Source organism: Clupea harengus, chromosome 11 (assembly GCF_900700415.2).
Source record: "Clupea harengus chromosome 11, Ch_v2.0.2, whole genome shotgun sequence".
Classification (NCBI taxonomy): domain Eukaryota; kingdom Metazoa; phylum Chordata; class Actinopteri; order Clupeiformes; family Clupeidae; genus Clupea; species Clupea harengus.
Window position 1 is genome coordinate 15,156,417 of NC_045162.1, and position 20,830 is coordinate 15,177,246.

Genomic DNA, 20,830 nt, shown 5'->3' on the forward strand with positions numbered 1-20,830 from the left:
AGGTTGTAGAATCATAATAGAATTATCATAACAATAAATGACTGGTTTCACTGTGAATATATCAGAAGCAAAAGAAAAGCAGACAAACTTGCTAAGTGAGATAACAGCTTATAGTGACTTATTCTTATGATTTATAGACCTAGCCTTAGTCTTTATCTTAGATGCTCTCAAATAACCGGAGATAAGGCAATTTAAGACTGAACTTTGTTCATGACAAAGGAAGAAGAAATGTGTCATGTTATTTGGCCTACTTAGGCTACTTGTTCTTATAGTGATGATGGCAGAGGCTATTCTCAGTGTTCTCATGATCCTTACTTCCTATTGTACGAAGCTGTTTAGAAACCTGGTGGTCCTGGTAGCAGGCTGTCTTCAGTTACAGTAATATGAAGAAACAAAAATCTCATCATCATCTTCTTCTTCTCGTAGTTTTTCGATTTCTCGAATTTTGCCTGATTATGGCTACTGTAATATCAACTGCATTTACCACTGACCCTTTGAGCAACATGTGAAAGGTTTTTTATAGGCAACCATGAAAAATGCAACAGCACATATTAAAAACAGTGTGGTAACATGGCTATGGTGCCTTGATGATGTCATTGCAAGTCACATGACTGTGAGCTGTCTCATGCGGTCACGGGGATGCACACATACACCTGGCATAGTGTCAAACTGGTCAGACACCTGACGCTTGGTGCGTGTTTCTTCGCCGATTTATTGGGAGATATTGATCAAATCCGTTAGAAGATGGGGGCGTGTCTGGCTTTATGTTCACTTGCCAGCTGTGTAAGTCATATGTTACTATTTATCTAATTATGTAGGTTATTTCTCATGGTTGACGACAGCTAACCACTGATCAATCAGTAACGTTTGCTAGGCAGCTTGCTATCCACCTGAGCTTGCCATGTACGTTGTGGTATCGTTGTTTACGTGACAATAATTATCTTAGAACTAACCTAATTCCAGACTGTCGATGAAAAGTGAATGGTACTAATTATTCAAAACATTAAAGACGAATGCTATCTGACTAGCTTGATCTGGCTAGCTTGTTGTGAACCAGTTAGCTACGTTAACGTTACTGTGTGACTGCTTTACGTCTGTATACTTTCGCTAAAATCCGGGAGAATGGATAATTAAGAGTTAGGTAGTTAGGTTATGGTATATTTATATATGGAAAGGTTCATAAACCAGATTTGCTCCTGTATAGTGCTACCAAGTCAACACTCGCTAACGTTAGCTAGCAAGACAGATTATTCCTTAACTAACATTGTCTGTTAACCCAATTTCCTAGGTTGACATTTCTGTAATTTCCTGTCACTTCGCCCTGACTGTTATGCCATGCTAATACTGCTAGCCTCTAAAATCCATATGGAGTCGTAAATAAGACGGTCACTTTTCTTACATGAATGAAGAGTTTTCATTCTGTAGTTCACATTTCATTCACATGGGTGTGAGTTCTGTTTGTGGAAAACGACAAGCTAACAATAGCTTGCCTTTAGGTTAGAGTTGACAGGCTGAGGACCTGTCACATCTCATCGCATCGACAGCTTAGTGTCTGGATGTAAGACATCTCATCGCACTGGATGTAACCTGACTCTTTCTTGTCAGTCAAAATGAGAACTGCAGGCAGAGATGATGATTATTTTCATGAAATTGTCAGTCAAACCACCTTAGCAGCATTCACTTCCTTCCTTTCTCCTAATGTTAGGTCCCCACTCGGTTGTAGTGCTGTGTATACATTGTCTTTGTATTGTAAGTGCTCATGCGATCTAAGAATGTAACGTCTGTGCTCAATATTTAAATACTTAATGGATAATAGCTTCTCACCTTGTCTTTAATCATATGAGTCCAGGTTATTTATATACGCAAACAACAGATTGGTGTTTTTATTACTGAAGCTTAATAAGCCTTTGTGGAAGGACTAATGTCGTAGTCCTACGTTTCATTACAACTAACCTACGTTAGTTTATTGAGCCTGCTACGTTTTCATGGCTATATTCTTTTCCAGATAACAATGTTTGTTGGCATGCCTCCTCTTTCATAATAAAACAGGAACCAGGCCGGACAGGAAGTATTATGAGATAAAAAACTCAAAATAATAAAAAACAGGAAGTTCAGTTGGTTGCTTTTCTGTGGTCTCTCATAAACAACAAACTATGTTATAGAGACAAAATAGACATACCTTGCAGAAATAGTCTTTTAAATTATGTTTTTAACACATTAAACTCTTTCAGCTCAACAGTTTAATATATGAAGGGTTAAATGTCAAATGAATGAGAAATTAAACACAGGGGGATCTGGTTGCGGTAATACTGCAAACCACAAGGTGGCATTCTGCGAATACTGTGGCTAAGAAATGTCTTTACCGCTGCAACCTTAGTTTAAACTATGGCTCATCATCATCAAGGAAACTCTCTGTTAGTCTGAACATGTGGGTTGTCATGGTGATGATGATTTATTGTTCATCTCAGTGAAACGTAGGCGATCACCATTCATAATGGTACTAGAGTGAGATGTTGAGATGCAATAAAAATAAGTCCCCGTGCCCTAACATATGCTTTCCCCCCATGGTCTCGTCTTTCTCTTCCTTTCCTGTCTCTGTGTCTCTGTTTGTCTCTGTGTCCCTCCTCCTTCCTGTCTTTACCCTCCATCTCAATCCTCACCCATGTGTCTCTTGCTGCTTCATCTTTTCTTTGATTTCTCCTGTCTGGTGTCCCCTGTCCCTGTCCCCTCCTGTCTGCCTGGGGTGACTGACTGTAGGCCTCGTGTCTGTGCGGCTCTGCGCCGTGCCTGCTGTGTGGCTGCTGCCCCTCCTCCAACAGCTCCACCATCACCCGGCTCGTCTTCTCCTTCTTCCTGCTCCTGGGGACAGTAGTGTCCATCATCATGATACTGCCAGGCATGGAGGCTGAGCTACAGAAGGTTAGCATCCTCTCTCCTCTTTCTCTATGTGTGTGTGTGTGTGTGTGTGTGTGTGTGTGTGTGTGTGTCTGTGTGTGTGTTTTCTCTCTCAGACGCCATCGCCTGTAGTCTAGCCTTATTGTATTTTGCATTTATGTTAAATTACTTGCGTTGCATGTGTAATATTTGTGTATATTTGTTTTGCGCACGCTTCCTCTTATCTATCTGAATCCGATGCTTTAACTAAATAGACTTTTCTTTGCTTGTGGAGAAGTGCCCTTGATGCTAGCCTGCACGCATTGTTTTTTTTTTCCCCTTTGCAGATTCCAGGTTTTTGTCAAGGAGGCACCTCTATACCTGGTCTAGAGAATCAAGTGAACTGTGATGTCATTGTGGGCTATAAGTCAGTGTACCGGATGTGCTTTGCCATGGCTTGCTTTTTCTTCTTCTTCTCCGTCCTCATGATCCGGGTGCGCAGTAGCAAAGACCCCCGTGCTGTCGTCCAGAATGGGTAAGTCGAGTTTCTGCAGAATCCTTGCTGCACTACTGACATCTTCAGTAATAAGAATAGTGGGTGGAGGACTTGGCTTTGAATTTAGTGATACTGTGATGGTTGTCATAGAAAGCTACCATACACAACTATGCACCAATAACAAAATAATGTTAAATCCTACGGCCTGATGTGCCACCCCAACTTAATAAATTCTATATTTGTGATTTTTGCAGATTCTGGTTCTTTAAGTTCCTGATCCTGATCGGAATCACTGTGGGTGCATTCTTCATCCCAGATGGAACCTTCAACAATGGTACGGGCCTCTTAAAAAGAGTTCAGGCTAAGCCTTTTCTTTGAAGCTCAGGCTAGTCATTTATTATTTGACAATGTTTGTCTTGAAACCTAATAACCTAATAACAATGGTGTGTTAAAAGGCCAACAATTTGAGAGAAGCCAGAAATTAGGTCCATACGACACAAACTCTTTTGAGAGCAGCAACAAAAAAAAAAGAACGGTGGGAAAAACAGTAACATTTCTTTAGGCGAGTTCTTGCCCTGGCTTAGTAAATGAATAACAGGAGGCTGCCTGGGTACCAGGAACTCATAGTTCGCAACCCAAGATTAATGATCACAGGAAAGGCCCATTCTTAGAGGAATCTATGCTACTTCAAGGTAATGAATGCATTCATTTTTAATGGATTTTCCAAAGCATACATTTACAAGCTCTGTTGAAATGGGGGCTATTTTGTACTCCTTCCATGAATGTGGTGTGCAAAAATAGCTTGAGATTGCAATATGATTACATAAATCCCCACAGAAAAACTGTCTGTAATAAAGCGCTTACTTCACTATGGGGGTGACATAATTGAATTATTTGCGAGTCTTCATTTCCTGGTTATAAAAAAGGAGGCGTAATTTCATTTTAATGTGAGTTTTTAATAGAAACTGTTGTGTAATGCATGAAGAAAGGCGCGGTAGAAATAGGACACCATGTTATTCTGCCCATGCTTTTGTACTTTGCTAAACAAACGTGTTGTCGGCTGTCACGTTGAAGCTTTTCATAGAGGTCTGTGAAGAAGCTAAACCTGACCTATCTCATCCCAAGGGCCATTTCACTCTTCCCCTATTTGCTCTGTTCTTCAGTGATAAAAAAAAAGCATAGTCTATAATCCATAATAACTTAGTTTTTTTCGTCAAGGATAGACAAATACAGTAAATATTTGATATTTTTATAGCGGCTAATGAAAGTAATCCAAATGTAGTTGAAAGTAGTTTTAGTCTGTTGGATCTGTTGCAGACCAACAATTTGACTATCACTTCTTTAACGTAGCTCCTTTTTTTTATCCCTCTCTCTTTCTTTGTCTGTCTGTCTTTCCCTCTCTCTCCCCCTCTTTCTCCCCCCTCTCTCCCTCTCTCTCTCTCCGCCTCTCTCTTTCGTTGTCTGTCTGTCTTTCCCTCTCTCTCCCCCTCTCTCTCTCCCCCTTTCTCTCCCCCTCTCTCTCTCTCGCTCCCTGCAGTGTGGTTCTACTTCGGCGTCGTGGGCTCCTTCATGTTCATCCTCATCCAGCTGATCCTGCTCATAGACTTCGCTCACTCTTGGAACGAGATCTGGGTGCGCAATGCAGAGGAGGGCAACAGCAAGGGCTGGTATGCAGGTACGGTCCGCCGCTCAGCGTAAGCCGTGGTCCACAGGATGGATCAGAGGGCCAGACTCCTCCGAGGGAGTCGTTCCAGGGCAGAACAGATGTTTTAGTCATAGAGCTCTCCCACTTGTTGAATCAAATTCCTTTTTCATTACCTCATTGTCCTGCTTCCTTCGTGGGGTTTTCAGCAATTGGGAAACAAATCAAATGTAGACAAAGCTTGGATCGGTTTCAGGTGCCGGTTTTTGGTTTTGTAAGATAGAATGTTAGATAAATGTTAGACCTTTTCTGGTAAATCAGTCTTTCGCTCTCTCTCGCTTTCCCTCTCATCTGATGCAAAACAGCAATGTGTGTCTACGAGGCAAGTTCATCGCACATGATACTCCTGATTGCATCCCAAATTGGGATCATTTTATCCCATCTCAGCCCTCCCTTTTTTTTCACGTGTTAGAACCAAACTTATCATCAGAGTAATGACTAGGATGTCATGCCATAAGTATGATAATATACACAACTTCTTTTTTCTCTCTCTGAGTTTTATGAGGAAAACTAAAGCAATCTAAAGATTTTATTTGTACTTTCCAACACATTTCACCAATATATTTGTCCTATGCTTCCCTAGGGTGATATTTGGGTTGCCTGTAAATCATTGTTCAGGTCTGCCAGGCAGTCTCATTGTACCTGCAATTTTGAGCTGAAGCTCAGGTAAACCCAAAGGGATTTTGACCTCTGATGAAGAGGAGGCCAAACACAATTTGCTGTTCATCCCTCCGTCTGTACGCCCATCTTTGCTGCAGGTCTCCTCGTCTTCACCGTTCTCCACTACGCGCTGTCCTTCGCCTCGGTGGTGTTGTTCTATGTGTACTACACCAAGCCTGAGGGCTGCACCGAGCACAAGGTCTTTATCAGCCTCAACCTCATCTTCAGCGTCGTCGTGTCCATCGTCTCCATCCTGCCCAAAGTTCAGGTAGTTTTCTGGCCTCTGCTCTTTGCCTTAAACAACATACTCCATATAGAGCTGAAGCTTCGCCACACACACTTTGGTGACAGAAGAAAATGTCCTTTGTGTTATCTACATGGGCATTTCAAAACTTAATTTAAAAGTTGAAAATTATACATCAAACTGCTGCTATGTGACGAACCATCATTTTAAACTTTGTTTGTATGTATACACATTTATATACATGGAACAATAATGAGATGAGTAGTATATTTGTTCTCATCAAGCATTATCTTTTTATGAAAATCTCCTATTTAGTTAAGGGGTACATATTACATGGTATACCAGACATGGCAATGGTAACTAAGGTATGGCAGAGCACAATGATTGGTCAATTCCACTCCTCCGCAGCATGGTGGAGCTCTGTCTCCACTCTGCTGGCGCCAGCATGGTTCTCTCTTTCTCATGCCACTAAGAATGCAGGGCGTGTGGACAGCACTTCAAGTGTATCATTTTACATTTAAATAATTAAATAATTATAATTGTATTCGGCAACAGACTTTTTGGGACACATGCAACTTGAAAACAAAATTGTCTTGCTCTTCCTCACTGTTGTGTGTGTGTATGTATGTGTGTGCGTATGCGTGTGTGCGTATGCGTGTGTGCGTATGCGTGTGTGTGTTCAACAGGAGTGTTCCCCTCAGAGCGGCCTCCTCCAGTCCTCTATCATCACCCTCTACACCATGTACGTCACCTGGTCGGCCATGACCAACAACCCCAGTGAGTAGCTCCTCACACACACACACACACTCTGCCCCAGTGAGTAGCCCCTCTCTCACACACACACACACACACACACTCCGCCCCAAACATTTCACACCTTTCCCATGTATTCATTCTCTCTCTTTTCCATCCACTTTTCCAACTCACTCCAGTCAGTCACACCACTTTGGTAAGTGTTGACAGTGTGTATATGCAGTGCTTGCTCCTATAGAACTTACAACTTGTGCAACAGGTGATACCTTTAGCTTTCCGCTCTCAAATCATGTGAGTAGTTCTGTTGTGTTTATTGTGTGTGTGTGTGTTATTTGTGCACAGACACCTTGAAAAATGGTTGCTAAATTTCTCAGCAGTGTTTTTTATTTTGTAAATTTGCTGAAACTCTGACATGCATTCCTACTGATTTTCAAGGTCTCCCTCTCTGATGTAGCTGGCTGTAGGTAACACTTGTGTCATGTGTATTGATTATGGCCAAGGCAACGCAGGGTTGTGCCACTGATCTCTAGTTAAGACTTTGTCCTATTTAATTGCCAAACAGTGGATTTTCAGACAAAGAAAACAACCAGAGTGCCAAAGTGAACAAAATAATATTGTGTCTGGACCATGCCATTTGTGCTCTAGATTAGTGGTGCCTGATTTCTCTCTCTCTCTCTGTGTGTGTGTGTGTGTGTGTGTGTGCGCGTGTGCTTGTGCATGTGCGTGTGTGTGTGCTACTCAGACCGTGAGTGCAACCCCAGTCTGCTGAGCTTGGTGTCTAACGTAAACGCCACTGAACCCTTCCCTACCAGCGCCCCTGGACAGGTGCAGTGGTGGGACGCGCAAGGCATTGTGGGATTGGTCATCTTTCTCTTCTGCACGTTCTACGCAAGGTAAGACCACAGCCTCTGCATACCTGCCCTGTACACATCCATTGGGAAGCGCACACGTGCAAGCACACAAAGACACACTGAACTAAACTCTCTCACACACGCATACACACACACACACACGCGCACACACACACACACACACACACACACACACTGCTTACCCTATGCAAGCACACAAAGGTTACTGTACTTTAACATATGCACATACAAATACACACTGACCTATGCGAGTACATGAAGGATAAAAACCAACACCAAAACAGATATTTGTGTGCATGCAGGCCCCTACCAAAAATGCATAAGCAAGTGTGTTGAAGGTCACCGTGGCTACTTGATCCCATACCAAAGTGATTGCTGACCTGATCGTTCTGAAAACGGTTTCCATGGTGGTTATAAGAATACTCACCCTTGACCTCTGTCTCCCTATGTGTGTGTGTGTGTGTGTGTTTCTGCAGTATCCGCTCATCCAGTAATGCTCAGGTGAATAAGCTGATGCAGACAGAGGAGGGCCAGGGCTCCGGCGGGGAGGTGGTGGTGGGCGAGGATGGCCTGAAGCATGCCGTGGACAACGAGGAGGAGGCTGTCACCTATAGCTACTCCTTCTTCCACTTCCACCTCTTTCTCGCCTCCCTCTACATCATGATGACCCTCACCAACTGGTACAGGTGAGAGGAATGAGAGTGAGGCAGAGAGTGAGTGAGGCAGAGAGTGAGTGAGTGAGTGAGTGAGTGAGTGAGTGAGTGAGTGAGTGAGTGAGTGAGTGAGACAGAGTCAGAGAGTGAGTCAGAGAGTGAGTCAGAGAGTGAGTCAGAGAGTGAGTCAGAGAGTGAGGCAGAGAGTGAGGCAGAGAGTGAGGCAGAGAGTGAGGCAGAGAGTGAGTGAGGCAGACAGTGAGTGAGTGAGGCAGAGAGTGAGTGAGTGAGGCAGAGAGTGAGTGAGTGAGGCAGAGAGTGAGTGAGTGAGGCAGAGAGTGAGTGAGTGAGGCAGAGAGTGAGTGAGTGAGGCAGAGAGTGAGTGAGGCAGAGAGTGAGTGAGGCAGAGAGTGAGTGAGGCAGAGAGTGAGTGAGTGAGTGTGAACGAGCGAGAGTGTGAGTGTGAGAGTGAGAGTGTGAGTGTGAACGAGCGAGCGAGCAAGAGTGTGAGTGTGAGAGTGAGAGTAAGTGAGTGTGATAGTGAACGAGTGAGTTTTATTTGGTGGAACAGCACATCTGTCTGTCTTGTTTCTCTCTCTGAAGACTATGCGGTTTCCCCGAGGTTTTGTTTTTGCCTTTCCTCACTCAACCTTTTGTCTCAAAGATGGTTTGTTATTTTTTTTTCTCTGCTGTTGCTGTGTTTGCGTTAATATCGTTGCTATGTTTGGGACGTTGTCAAAGTAACATAACATTCCGAGCCCAAACATGGGAACTGACAGGCCTTCAAGATGTGACTTGTGCTGTACAGAGCCCCTTTTCACTCTCTGTTTGTTCACTTCTCTCCTTCCTCCTTGCTTTATTTCTCTCTATTCCTCTACAACCTGTCTTTCACTACCCTCCTAACCCTTCCTTTTTAATTTCTTGTCATTCGCTCCCATCTTTCCCCTCTTCTCCCTGCATCATCCTCTCATCTCTCTCTCTGCCTCTCTCTATCCTTCCCTCCTTCGTTCTATCACTTTCTCCTTCTCTTTCTCTGCATCACCCATTCCTCATCTCCATACCCATCTCTCTCTGCCCCAAACCCCCAACCCCATATCCCTATCCTCTTCTTTCGCTCTCCATCTCTCTCTCTCTCTAACCCCATATTCCTGTCCTCTTCTCTCGCTCTCTCACTCTCTCTTCCTCTTCTCTGTCTCCCTCTCTCTCTCTCTCTCTCTCTCTCTCTCTCTCTCTCTCTGTCTCTCTCTCTCTGTCTCTCAGTCCGGACACTAAGACCCATGTGATGCAGAGCAACATGCCAGCGGTTTGGGTGAAGATCTGCTCCAGCTGGCTCGGCCTGGGCCTTTACCTGTGGACGCTCATCGCTCCGCTGATCTTGTCCGACCGTGACTTCAGCTGAGCTGTGTCTGTCTGTCTGTCTGTGTGTGTGTGTGTGTGTGTGTGTGTGTGTGTGTGTGTGTGTGTGTGTGTGTGTGTGTGTGTGTGTGTGTGTGTGTGTGTGTGTGTGTGTGTGTGTGTGTGTGTGTGTGTGTGTGTGTGTGTGTAGAGCTGTGGCACCTCTTCTCTTTCTTAGCCCATGTAGGGTTTTTAACGGCATGTGCCCAAAGACGCCAACATGGCTGTCATCCAGCAATGATGTGTGTCAGTATGAAATATACTTATTTAGTATTTCATCTCCAGTAATTGAAGGTTCTATCAGAAGTGTTGCATCCCGTTTTGTTTTTCCTACAAGTGGAGAGTGTGTAGTTCTCTTAAGGATATGGATTACCTTTCACAGTCTTTCTCTGTTTTTATTTTATGGTGCGCTGGGGCTGGAAATTCGTTTTGGTTTTACTGGTACGACATTATAATCTCTCTTTTATTGCTACTTTTAGAGTTCCTACTAAGCTTGCAATGCAAGTCTTCACAGACAACAGGAGACTTCAGACACTGTTAAATCTTTAGACCGTGTCTCAATCATAGCCACGGTACAACACAAATATGCATTCAACTGCTGCTACTATACCTAACTAACTACCTGAAGCATCCTAGTTCTATCTCTCTTTGTCTCTCTCTGTCTCTCTCTCTCTCTCTCTCTCTGTACAGACACTCGCCTCCTATTATCCCATGCAGCTCATAACCATAGCATTTCATCATCAGTTACCTCCTTCAGCACATTTCAAGGTAGCACATAGGAAATCCCCTGGGGTGACCCCCGACGTCCCCGTCCCCGTCAATCATCTCCCCTGGGGTACCGCGGGGGGGGATTCTGTTTGGAGGGGTTGTTTTCTCCTTTGCTCCGTCCTGTCCCCCTGCGAAGAGCCTCATAGGCACTGTGTGTGTGTGTGTGTGTGTGTGTGTGTGTGTGTGTGTGTGTGTGTGTGTGTGTGTGTGTGTGTGTGTGTGTGTGTGTGAGAGAGATAAGACTAGCATGCCACACCCTGCCCTCTTCCCCTCACTGCACATGAAGGGTCCTCTGAGGGGAGAAGAGAGAGAGAGAGAGAGAGAGAGAGAGAGAGAGAGAGAAGATGGGAGAGAAAGAAAATATAGAGAGGTAGCAATGGTAGAAAGATAGAACAACAAGATAGGAGATGTGACGAGATAGAGAGAGCTGTGGGCCTCCCTAGCTGGTGTTTGTGTGCACGGGAGCTAGCAGAGGTTAGCAGGGCTAACTGGACAGCAGTACACTGGCTTCTGCCTCGGCAGAGAGAGAGAGAGCTCATTAATCACCATCACTCCCACGCTTGTGCTGCCTAGCCTGCTCTTTCCTGCTCAAGAAAGCCTGTGTGTGTGTGTGAAAGTGTGTGAGGTGTGTGTGCGGGGAGAGAGGGAAGGCAACGCCAATCCTGAATCTTGGGCATGCTACATTTCATTTCTTTTGAGCCATATATTTCAGCTCCACCAAGCCACGTGTGGAATTCGTGTGTGTGTGTGTGTGTGTGTGTGTGTCTGTGTGTGTGTGTGTGTGTGTGTCTGTGTCTGTCTGTCAAAGAATGAAGACTCACCCTGAAACCATGCTGCACGTACATTTCACATCACTAGGGCAGAAATGTGTTTTGTTTGTGTGTACAGCAGTGATGGTTTCAGAGGGGAGTAGGGAAACCGTTGTGCAGATTTAGAGGAAATCAGTTTTTGTAGTGTGTTTGGTGTTTGGTGGTAATGATGAAGGTTTGGAATTTGATGATTGTTGTGAAATTATTAGTTTACATAATTATTTTTAATTTATTTGTTTAGAATTTGAGATTGAGAGACAATGCACTACAATATGAAAACAAGGTATAAGGAAACCTATGTAATGTACTTAATAATGATGATAATAATAATAATACTGTAATGTTACTGATCGCAGTCATTTTCTGTGTTGCTTACTAAGAACATTTCAAATAATAATGAGGCATGCCATTTCCCATTTGATGCCTTTATGTTTTATATGAGGTATGATTTTCTAAAGGATGTACACAGTGTCTTCATCATCTTTTTATATTGCTTTGCTGGTGTTTACGATGTTCAACTTGATTATGTATGGACAATATTAAGGTGCATTTCAAAATAACCCAATCTACATAGCATCAACTGCACAATGCTATACAGATGGAACAGAAGCATGTCTTTGAGCGTTTCAATTCCATGAAGAGTGTTGTGACATTGACAGGCATTAAGCATGACTAAATGTCAGCTAAACATATGGGCACTTCCCCGTGGTAACCGTCGGCAACCGCAGCAAGTGAAGTTCTGAATAGCAGTAAACAGTGTTGTTGATATTATTGCAAGTGCCTTCTTTGATAAATCATGCATAAATAAAAGCACTTGTTCATCTACTGTTTCTTTATTTACTGTTCTTCTTGTAACCTTGAATATTAGCTCTGGAGTCATGATTGCTGATATGCGAGTGAAATACCGCATGATGGGATTGTTCACCCAAATTTAATATTTTATATATATGTATATATATATATATATATATATGTGTGTGTGTGTGTGTGTGTGTGTGTGTGTGTTTTGTGTGTTGCATGTTTTCTCAATTGTCCACTAGGTGGAAGTGATGTTCTTCCCATGATAAGATCATAATTGAAGTAGGGATGTGAGTAGGAGTGGCCACTGCGTGTGCACCTACATATACGTACATATGTTGCACATACTGGAGCAAACTCAGGTGTGGAGGTGTTTGTGATCAGATACATTTCAGCCTCATCACACCGCTTACTTAGCTGATCATACTACTACAATCTAATTTTATTGTTCATCTCAAGTTTTTGATTTGGTGTCTGCCAGATGTCAACAGTTTCAAGTTAATGAATTTAACCATTCAAAACAATACAATGACTCTTTGTAGCATAGCAATGCAACCATATTCTTAATCATTGCCTGAATATCAAATAACAAACGGTTATTTGTTGTATGTGTAGTCTATTGTTTACCTTGTCTTTTTACCTCAGTAATATTTCTCTACAAGTTAATACATCCAGGAATCTCTCTTTTGCTGTTATATAAACCTCCTGTAGCCCTAAAATACTAAAGGCTGCTGGGCGCTCCAAATGGCTTGTTCCAGATGTCTTACAGGAAAGTGAGGAATACCTTGCCAGTTAAGGCCTGTGGAAAAAAAAGCGGGGGGTTAGTCACACTGACTCCAACGGCAAGGCGGTTTGATGGAGAGCAGAGCCTTTTAATGATTTCTTGGGCATCATAACTCTGTGTGTGTGTATGTGTGTGTGAATTTCCAGACTCCCTCATCCAACATTTTGGCTACGCTCGCACCCCCTAGCCCTCTCTCTCTCTCAGCCCCAACCCTGGGCCCTGTGTGCATAAAAACCATTAGTCATTTACGAGCAATTACTACGCTCACAACTGTGTGAGCTCACAACTGGCCGGATCTGGAGTGGGAGAGAATTTTCCATTGCCTGTGCCGGCAGAGACAAACATGGGTGGGGGTGGTGGTGGGGACTTGAGGCAGGTTCTCTCCTCGTCTGAGAAGAGGCGCTCAAAACGAAGGAGAGGAGGGGAACGGGCAGGCTGCACGGTGAAAACTTGTGTTTTTGAAGGAGTGGACCGCCGAGGTGCCCCAAGGAAGGGTAAAGGAATCTTTCCTGCATGCCCTATAAACGCTGGCACGGAGCAGCCAATGCCATCAGTTCTGTGGGTGCTGTGGTGCTCCACTGATTAAGATCCGCGGATGTCGTTGTGGGCACGTTTATCAACTGTACCTCACCAGAAAATTACTGGGGGAGGCTGTGACGGTCTGACTATGTAATTATCTCTCACCCCAGGTTCCAGCATGGGGTAAAGTGAGTATTTTTAGCTGGATGTATCAAGAGAAAGAGTGGAGGAGTATTTGCTTCTTAACACACTCAGTGCATTCTGTCACCAACCTGGTTATTTTACCTGCAATGTTTTAGACAGTATCCCCAGGGCCACAAAATTATATCATTTTTGTGTCATTAGTGTGGTAGCTTTGCACAGCAATATCAAAGATCAGTCTGTTGACTTTCATATCTTATTTTAGCATTTAGTGTTGGGCAAAATGCATTTAACAGGCCAGTACTTAGCTAATTAGCCATCACTGACAGCAAGCAGTAACTGTATGTTATGACCATGGCATAATTGTAAACACATGAACCGGAGAGTCTGCTTCAGCCTGGTTCATGGTTTTGTTTTGCCTTTTACCCCCCCCCCCCCCCCCCTTAATGCCAGGTTGAACAGTCTGGCCAAAATTGTTGGTTTGCGATGAGTTTCAGCCAGAGAGTGCAGAGAGTGGTGAAATCTTAAAACAGAAAGTACATGGATGGTTTCTCTCTGAGGCATTTTTTTTTTAAACACACACACACACACAAAATCCTTCTTTTTGGAGCAATTTGACGGACTTCTGTGAGCTGTTGTGACACAGGGAATCCCTTGAGTGCACTGAGCCTGCAGGAACGAACAGAGGGGGGAGGAGTGGTAACATTCGTCACAACTGCAGGCCAGTCTATCCAGGGCAGTTGACAGAGATATTGAGAACTGCAATCAAATTGCATGTTTTATAATAGATTGACTGCTCTGTCGTACCCCTGATCTTTTGTGCTTTCAGTCTTAGAAATACTTTTACTACAGACACCAATCTTGCATTTATATCTTAGTCATTATTGGAGGTTTAGTCTTAAAGTACATATAAAGATATTGACTGTGTGTCTGTCTTGCCTTCTTGTTCTTCTCTTATTGTCAGTCTCAGTATCTTTCTCCCTTTTTTGTCTTCTCTGTTCATCCTTCCTTCACTCCATCTTTAAATCTCTATTTCGCTCTTCTTTTCTCTTCTTCTTGTTCTTCGTCTTTTCTCTCTTCTCTTTCTCAGTATCTCCCTCCTGCTGCCTGAAGTTCTGTGATTTTTATTCTTGACTTGCTGGTACATGGAGGATTGTTGACTTTGGCTTCCTCTCTGGCAGCTAAGGGTTGGCTTAATGTGTGACCTAATTTGCCTGGTTTTGCAGTTGTGGATGGCAAGACTTTTGCCTCCCCCCCCCCATCCCCACCCCCTTGCTTGCCTGTTAGAGTTCAACAGCATTGTGACATCGTTCACTGTAGCTAGCATAGCTAAGAGCTTCCAAGAAATGGAGCAAGGTTCCAGGAGTGTGGTACCAGCAAACCGCAGCGAGACAACCACACAGATCCGAGACTGAAGGAAATGGCCATTTAGGTGTAGGGAGTGGGGTTTGCCAAGGCAGGCACTTTGGTAACTTTCCACACTTTAACTGGGTCCTTAGTGTTGGATGGGACACTGATATTTGTGAGAGGTTTCCATTTAGCAAATGCCAAGTCAAAGCCAAGTTTAGTGTTTGGGGTTTAAGCAAGGTAAGCATATAGTTGACTGGTTTGAAAAATCGGTAGACACACTACAACATACACATGCCATTGGTGTGTGTGGCAAAGACATTAAAATTACAATGACATTGTACCATTGCTTTTGGAATTGGCTTAATATAACCCACCTCCTACTCCCCCGCTCATAAATACACACACACACACACACAAAGGACTGGACTTTATGGTTTGCTTCTGTCTGCGTATTTCATAATCTTTTGCACTTAATTTCTTCACTATGTCTGGCCAGATTCACTTTGAGCCATGTAAAAATAACCATGTCCTAAAGCACTTAAAAAACAATCTTTTCTAATGTGTCTACCATCTCCCTCGCTCTTTTTTTCTGCCTCTCTCTGACTGATTTTTCCATTTACCTGCAAAGAATATACCCACTCAAGCTTTCATTATTCAGATTAACTTTGTGTCTGACTGATGAAATATACATTAGCAACAATAACAGACATGCAACCAAGGAAACAGACACGTAAAGTGAACTCCCACTCACTCAAGTCCTACATTCACCAAACGTCAAACTAAACTTTTCTTTTTCTCCATCCCTTCATTTTCACTCCTCCGATGCAGATGTTCTCTCTCCCAGCCTCTCTTTTTACGATTGAATACCCTCCCCCCTCCTCTTTCTTACCACTGTTCACCTCTGCTATCCCCTGTGCTTGTCCTGCCAACACCCCCCCACACACACACACTCACACTCAATCACACACACACACACACACACACACACACACACACACACACACACACACACACACACACACACACACACACACACTCACACACACACTCCCTCTCACTATCAGGCTGGCCTGGCCTCAGAACAATGAACAAGGGAGAGTCACATAAACAGACTAGTCTTGCCCGCTGCCACCCAAACACTGCTGGCTGACTCAGCACTACTGCAATGGGGTTGAGTTACCCCCGCCTGAGTCTCGCTCCTGCCCCGGTGCCATCCGCTGGCTTCCTCTACGACCCAGAGATGCAGACTCGCGCTGGAATCAACCTCTCCAGGGAGTCTCTCTGCCTCGCGCTCTGTCTCTCTCTCTCTCCCTCTCTCCCTGTATCCCTGCACCCCTCTCTCTCAGCACAGCACGGCTACACCAGCACTACCACTACCACTGTTTGCAATGCTACAGAACATTCTTGAGAAATCTACCAACCTTATCATTATGTGGCCACTGAATCATTTGCAGGAAGTATATTTCTGCAATTCTGTCATTCATCTGATATGGTTTTTTTTTACACCAGCTGAAGGTTTATTTTTGAATGTAGGCCTGAATAATTCAGTGTGTTTCTTTTCTCATCAGACTTTACAGAAACATTACAGCATAGTTGATGTGATACGTGGCAGAGCTTGCAAATTGCCAAGGCACATATAAATCTCCAGGAGATGGCATCTAGTAATGCAAGCTTGTCTCTGCCCATCCCATATTCAGCGCCATGGTCATAAGTAAGAGGTATTTGTACCTCACAGAACAAAAGAGATAGTGTGTAATGGATTCATAGTAAACCATACCTTTTAAAACTTCATTGATATGCAAGGCTATGCATTGTGGGATAGTTAATTGCCGTCCATATTTGGCGGTGGCGGTGCCCTCTGAGAATGGTTCCATCTTAGCAGCAGCGTAATTAGAGTGACTGGCACCACTTTGCCTGCACCCTTGTCACCTCTGCTAGTCACCCAGCCATGAGATCAAGGCCAGGACGGAAACAGCGGCTTTAAGACAGCACTGGAACGTGTTGAAACGCTCATGTGGGGCTTTGAGTCACCGAGGTGGCCCTGCTCCGGGCTCTTTACTCCCCATTCCTTTCCTTTGGGTAGTGAGTAGCTCAACGGGACGTCGGAAGTTTTTCTCCTGAGAGTTTGCTCGTAGTGAAAAGTGATACATTGCACATGGATTCATCATTTCCATCATCAAAATGAGGCGGCGGAAACCCCAGCTGCCTAACCCCACCCCCCACCCCCGCTCAATATCCCACATGAAAACGCTCATCTAAATTTACAGGCCCAGACACCAGCCCTGCCAAAAAAAAATGTGCTTTAATTGCAAAATGACTAAAAATGCCTGTCAGTGGTGTAATTGTGTTTTTAGTGAGGAGACCGGGCACATTGGATTATTCGGTGCGAGCAGGGAAGCAAATTGAGTTTGGTGCTGGCTGACACATGTGCACTAGGAAACATTTACCCAGCATTAGCAGCCAATTAGCCTCCGCGAGGCACAGGAAGGCTGGTTTTGATGCTGGTGCAACGGGGGCAAAGGCTGCTGGTACCTTCACTGCCCTCCCCATGTCCTAGTTAGCCAGAGTCACTCCCACGCAGGTCAGTGCAGGGGCTCCGGGGCTTGGCCTCTTCATTCAGGAATGCATTAGAAAGCGACCTGAGGTCAGTTTGACCTTTTGACTCGATGTGATTATTGCTACTGTTTGGTTCCAGGTACACAGCCTGAATTAAGGCTTGTTGTTCACACTTGAAGTGATCTTGAATGCAGGCCCCAGGGTTTGTGTTCAAGAATTTTGTGTGTGTGTGTGTGTGTGTGTGTGTGTGTGTGTGTGTGTGTGTGTGTGTGTGTGTGTGTGTGTGTGTGTGTGTGTGTGTGTGTGTGTGTGTGTGTGTGTGTGTGTGTGTGCGCGTGTGTGCGCGCGTGCAAATACGGGTGTTGGCCAGAGACTTGCTCTAGGAGGACAGGGAATTGGATCTCTGCAAAGGATTTTTATATAATTGGTTTATATTATATAATTGTTTATATTATTATTATATAATTGGTTTATAAATGTATTTCAGATTTATTTATAAATTATTATTAAAACTATGCCATTGCTAATCTGTTGTGATGTTAACCAACAAATATATATATATATATATATATATATATATTTATGGCATTCCTTGGATTGACCAGCTCTTGCATTTGAAACAATTGCCTGGAACCCTATGTTACACATGTTCTCTATCTCTCTGTTTTCATTTCTTATTCCTTCCATTACTCCCCATCTCCTTCTCTGTTTTCTCTACATTTCTATCCTTCTCTCTTGCCATCTCTTGCTTTGTGTCCTCTCCCTCCCTGCCCGAGAGTGTGTGTGCGAGCTGAAAGCAGGCTCGGTCGGCTCCAGAGGCAGAGGAGCGGCTAATGCAGTTATATAACAGGCAGCACAGCCATCGTCTGCTCACAGAGGAACATGCAGGCAGCGCGCTTACATAAGCCTGTTAGGATCATATTGTCGCCGCGTGGAGCGCTTAGACTGAAGTGTGTCCTGCTGTTTCTCTTTTTTTCATCCCTCTCTCTCTCTCACTCACTCACTCACTCACCCTCACTCTCTCTCTCTCTCTCTCTCTCTCTTATGCACGCACGCAGTCACTCATACTGCTCTTCTCTCTCCTTTCTACTTTCTCTTTCAGCGAAGGCGCTCCGGTCGTCTCGTCCCTATGGGCAATGAAACAGTAGTGGTTGGATAGCGATTCGCTCTGGGGCGGACCTGGTTCAGGCACGGAGCCGGCACAGTTTGGAGCAGAGCCACGCCGAATCAGGGCTGCTACATCCCTCAGTCAGCTGCAAACAGGAAGTGCACAAAATTCCTCACAGTTCAAAGGGTGCATGTGCTGTCTGGTTTGGGATTAAAAGGTTTTATTTTTGTTTTTATTTATTTTTTGCTCTCCAACCACAACTGTTTCACAAAATATTTAATTAACAAAATAAGAGTTTGCCAAGACCCTGTACTTTGCAAAATCACCAAGCCACACACACACCACATACACATTTTTCTCAACACCAAACACCATGCGCACACACACGCACATACACTTCTCAACACCCGACATACTTCCACAAACAAACACAACTCGGCTAACGCTCTGAGAAAGCTAAATGTCGCCCCCAGCATGGCCGCACTCTGAGTCAGCTGTGTAGCTGGGTGGCCCTGGTGACAGCCACTGATGATGACTCACCACCTGGGTGCTAGGTGAACTTCAGAGTTCGGATTTTCAGCAGGCGAGCAAGAAGGCCCTCCAGGGTGCTGTCCTCTCTGGCTTCAGTCACAGCTCCAGCGGCCCATGCCAACAGACAGACTGGGTGGGGGATCGCAGGAGGATGACAGTTACTGTATCGCCATTCTGGACCACACAGTAAAGGTTAGTGTAGTGATAAGGGTTATGCTGTATGATATGACAGGTATCTTTCTGTGTTTATTGGTGAATGGGTAGGGCATTTGCCTGTCGGACCTTGACAACTGAAATAGATGTGAATCACTTACAGGGAGTGTGTGTGTGTGTGTGTGTGTGTGTGTGTGTGGGGGGGGGGGGGGTGTTGTGAGCATAATTAAAACACTCTTGAAGAAACACACGACATATTGTGTTACCCTGTCTCATCACTGCACGTCTCCACTATGAAAAGGAAAATGAGTCTCTGCACTCAGCAGTTCTAGGAACAGCTGCTCGGCTTTCAGTCCCTGCCAGGAGTCTCTGCCTCTGAATACCTGTGTTCATGACGAGCTCAAACACCACCTGATATAGGCCCATAACTAGCAAAAGGGCAACCTGTACGAGTGAAGAAGGAAGTGATGGAACTGATAGCATCATGAGAAACTGGTTTATCTACAAGCGGCATGTGCCACATTGGACCCTAATGCCTTCATTATGACTGCATTTGCATGTGCTGTACAATGGCGGGTGTTCTTCTTCCTCACATACTGCAGTTTGTCGGGTAACCACTAGAATATATCAGCATCTCACAGTAGCATGGGTACACGGGGGAGAGAGAGGGGAATCAGAAGGAGATAGAGAGGAGGATCACGACCAGAGAATAATGAGTTTTACAGTAGGTGAATCGATAGAGGGAGAGAGGGAGAGGTATGTAACATAAACATGTGTCTCTCTTCAGAGTAAACCAACAGCTTCTGTCCACTGGTAATTTGAGTCAGAAGGTGAGGGGGGTGCCTGGGCATTGGACCAGCTGACTTGGCTTTGATAGGGTGCAATCAGTGTTACCCTTCAGCTCGCAGCTGATGTGAGCGAGTGTGCTGCGCATGACGTCTCTACAGTGCAATGGTGACCAGCCAAAACAAGGCACGTTTCGAGGGCCTGTGCCCTACTTGTTCTTTTCCACAGAGTTGGAGTATTTTCTGCGCGGCCACGTGATATATAACCATGTGTCCTGACAAGACTGTATTGCTGTTTCCATTAATATCACTGAACTTCACTATTATGACCTTCCGGGGGAGTCCTACCCAAGAGAGGCATCTAATTGAATTGGAGCCTATGCTTAAGTTTAACCCTTCTAATGGTTCCCTGGTGGCCTTTGCCTTGTACCACCATTAGTGCTGTGGTAAGTGATTTACCCCAAGCCTGGGACTCCCATGTATGGAGGGAGATCTGACTCGGTGAGGTAGAATCGGCTGACGCCAGCAACACCCCTCCCCTCCCCCCCTTTCCAGATAATCTTAAATGAAAGTGCTGGAACTAGGGCACATTGAATCTCAACACAGTGTGCACCGTTTTGCCTCGGTTTCCGGATTGAACAACATGTTTCCTCGAAGCGGTGTGCAACGGCCTTTAAGGTATGTTATACTTCACATGGACTCCGCCCACTAACAACTCCACCACTGCCAATCTCCAGTGAAGAATTTGCATGTTCGCCCTTAGAGTGGGGATGTTGGGATGTTGGAACTTTTTCCCGGGAGGGGGTGCTGGACAGGCTGTGTGGTAAAACAAAAAACTGTATCTGGTGAACATGGATACATTTATGAAAGTATGAATAG

At 44.5% G+C, this 20,830-nt stretch overlaps 1 protein-coding gene across 1 annotated transcript; it reads left to right on the forward strand.

Annotated features, from left to right (window-relative positions):
* The first annotated feature begins 620 nt into the window (after positions 1 to 620).
* Positions 621 to 9,730, forward strand: serinc2l (serine incorporator 2, like). Its single transcript, XM_012838785.3, has 10 exons — positions 621 to 783; positions 2,758 to 2,919; positions 3,222 to 3,409; positions 3,625 to 3,704; positions 4,908 to 5,045; positions 5,831 to 6,000; positions 6,663 to 6,753; positions 7,472 to 7,622; positions 8,078 to 8,287; positions 9,515 to 9,730. Exons 1-10 carry the CDS (start codon positions 745 to 747, stop codon positions 9,651 to 9,653), a joined length of 1,368 nt encoding a protein of 455 aa, XP_012694239.1. The 5' UTR covers positions 621 to 744; the 3' UTR covers positions 9,654 to 9,730.
* Positions 9,731 to 20,830: the final 11,100 nt, after the last annotated feature.

Coding starts and splice junctions, on each gene's coding strand:
- serinc2l (XM_012838785.3), top strand. CDS start 745: ATGGGGGCGTGTCTGGCTTTATGTTCACTTGCCAGCTGT. Junction 2,920..3,221: donor TGGAGGCTGAGCTACAGAAG/GTTAGCATCCTC, acceptor TCCCCTTTGCAG/ATTCCAGGTTTTTGTCAAGG. Junction 6,001..6,662: donor CCATCCTGCCCAAAGTTCAG/GTAGTTTTCTGG, acceptor TGTGTTCAACAG/GAGTGTTCCCCTCAGAGCGG.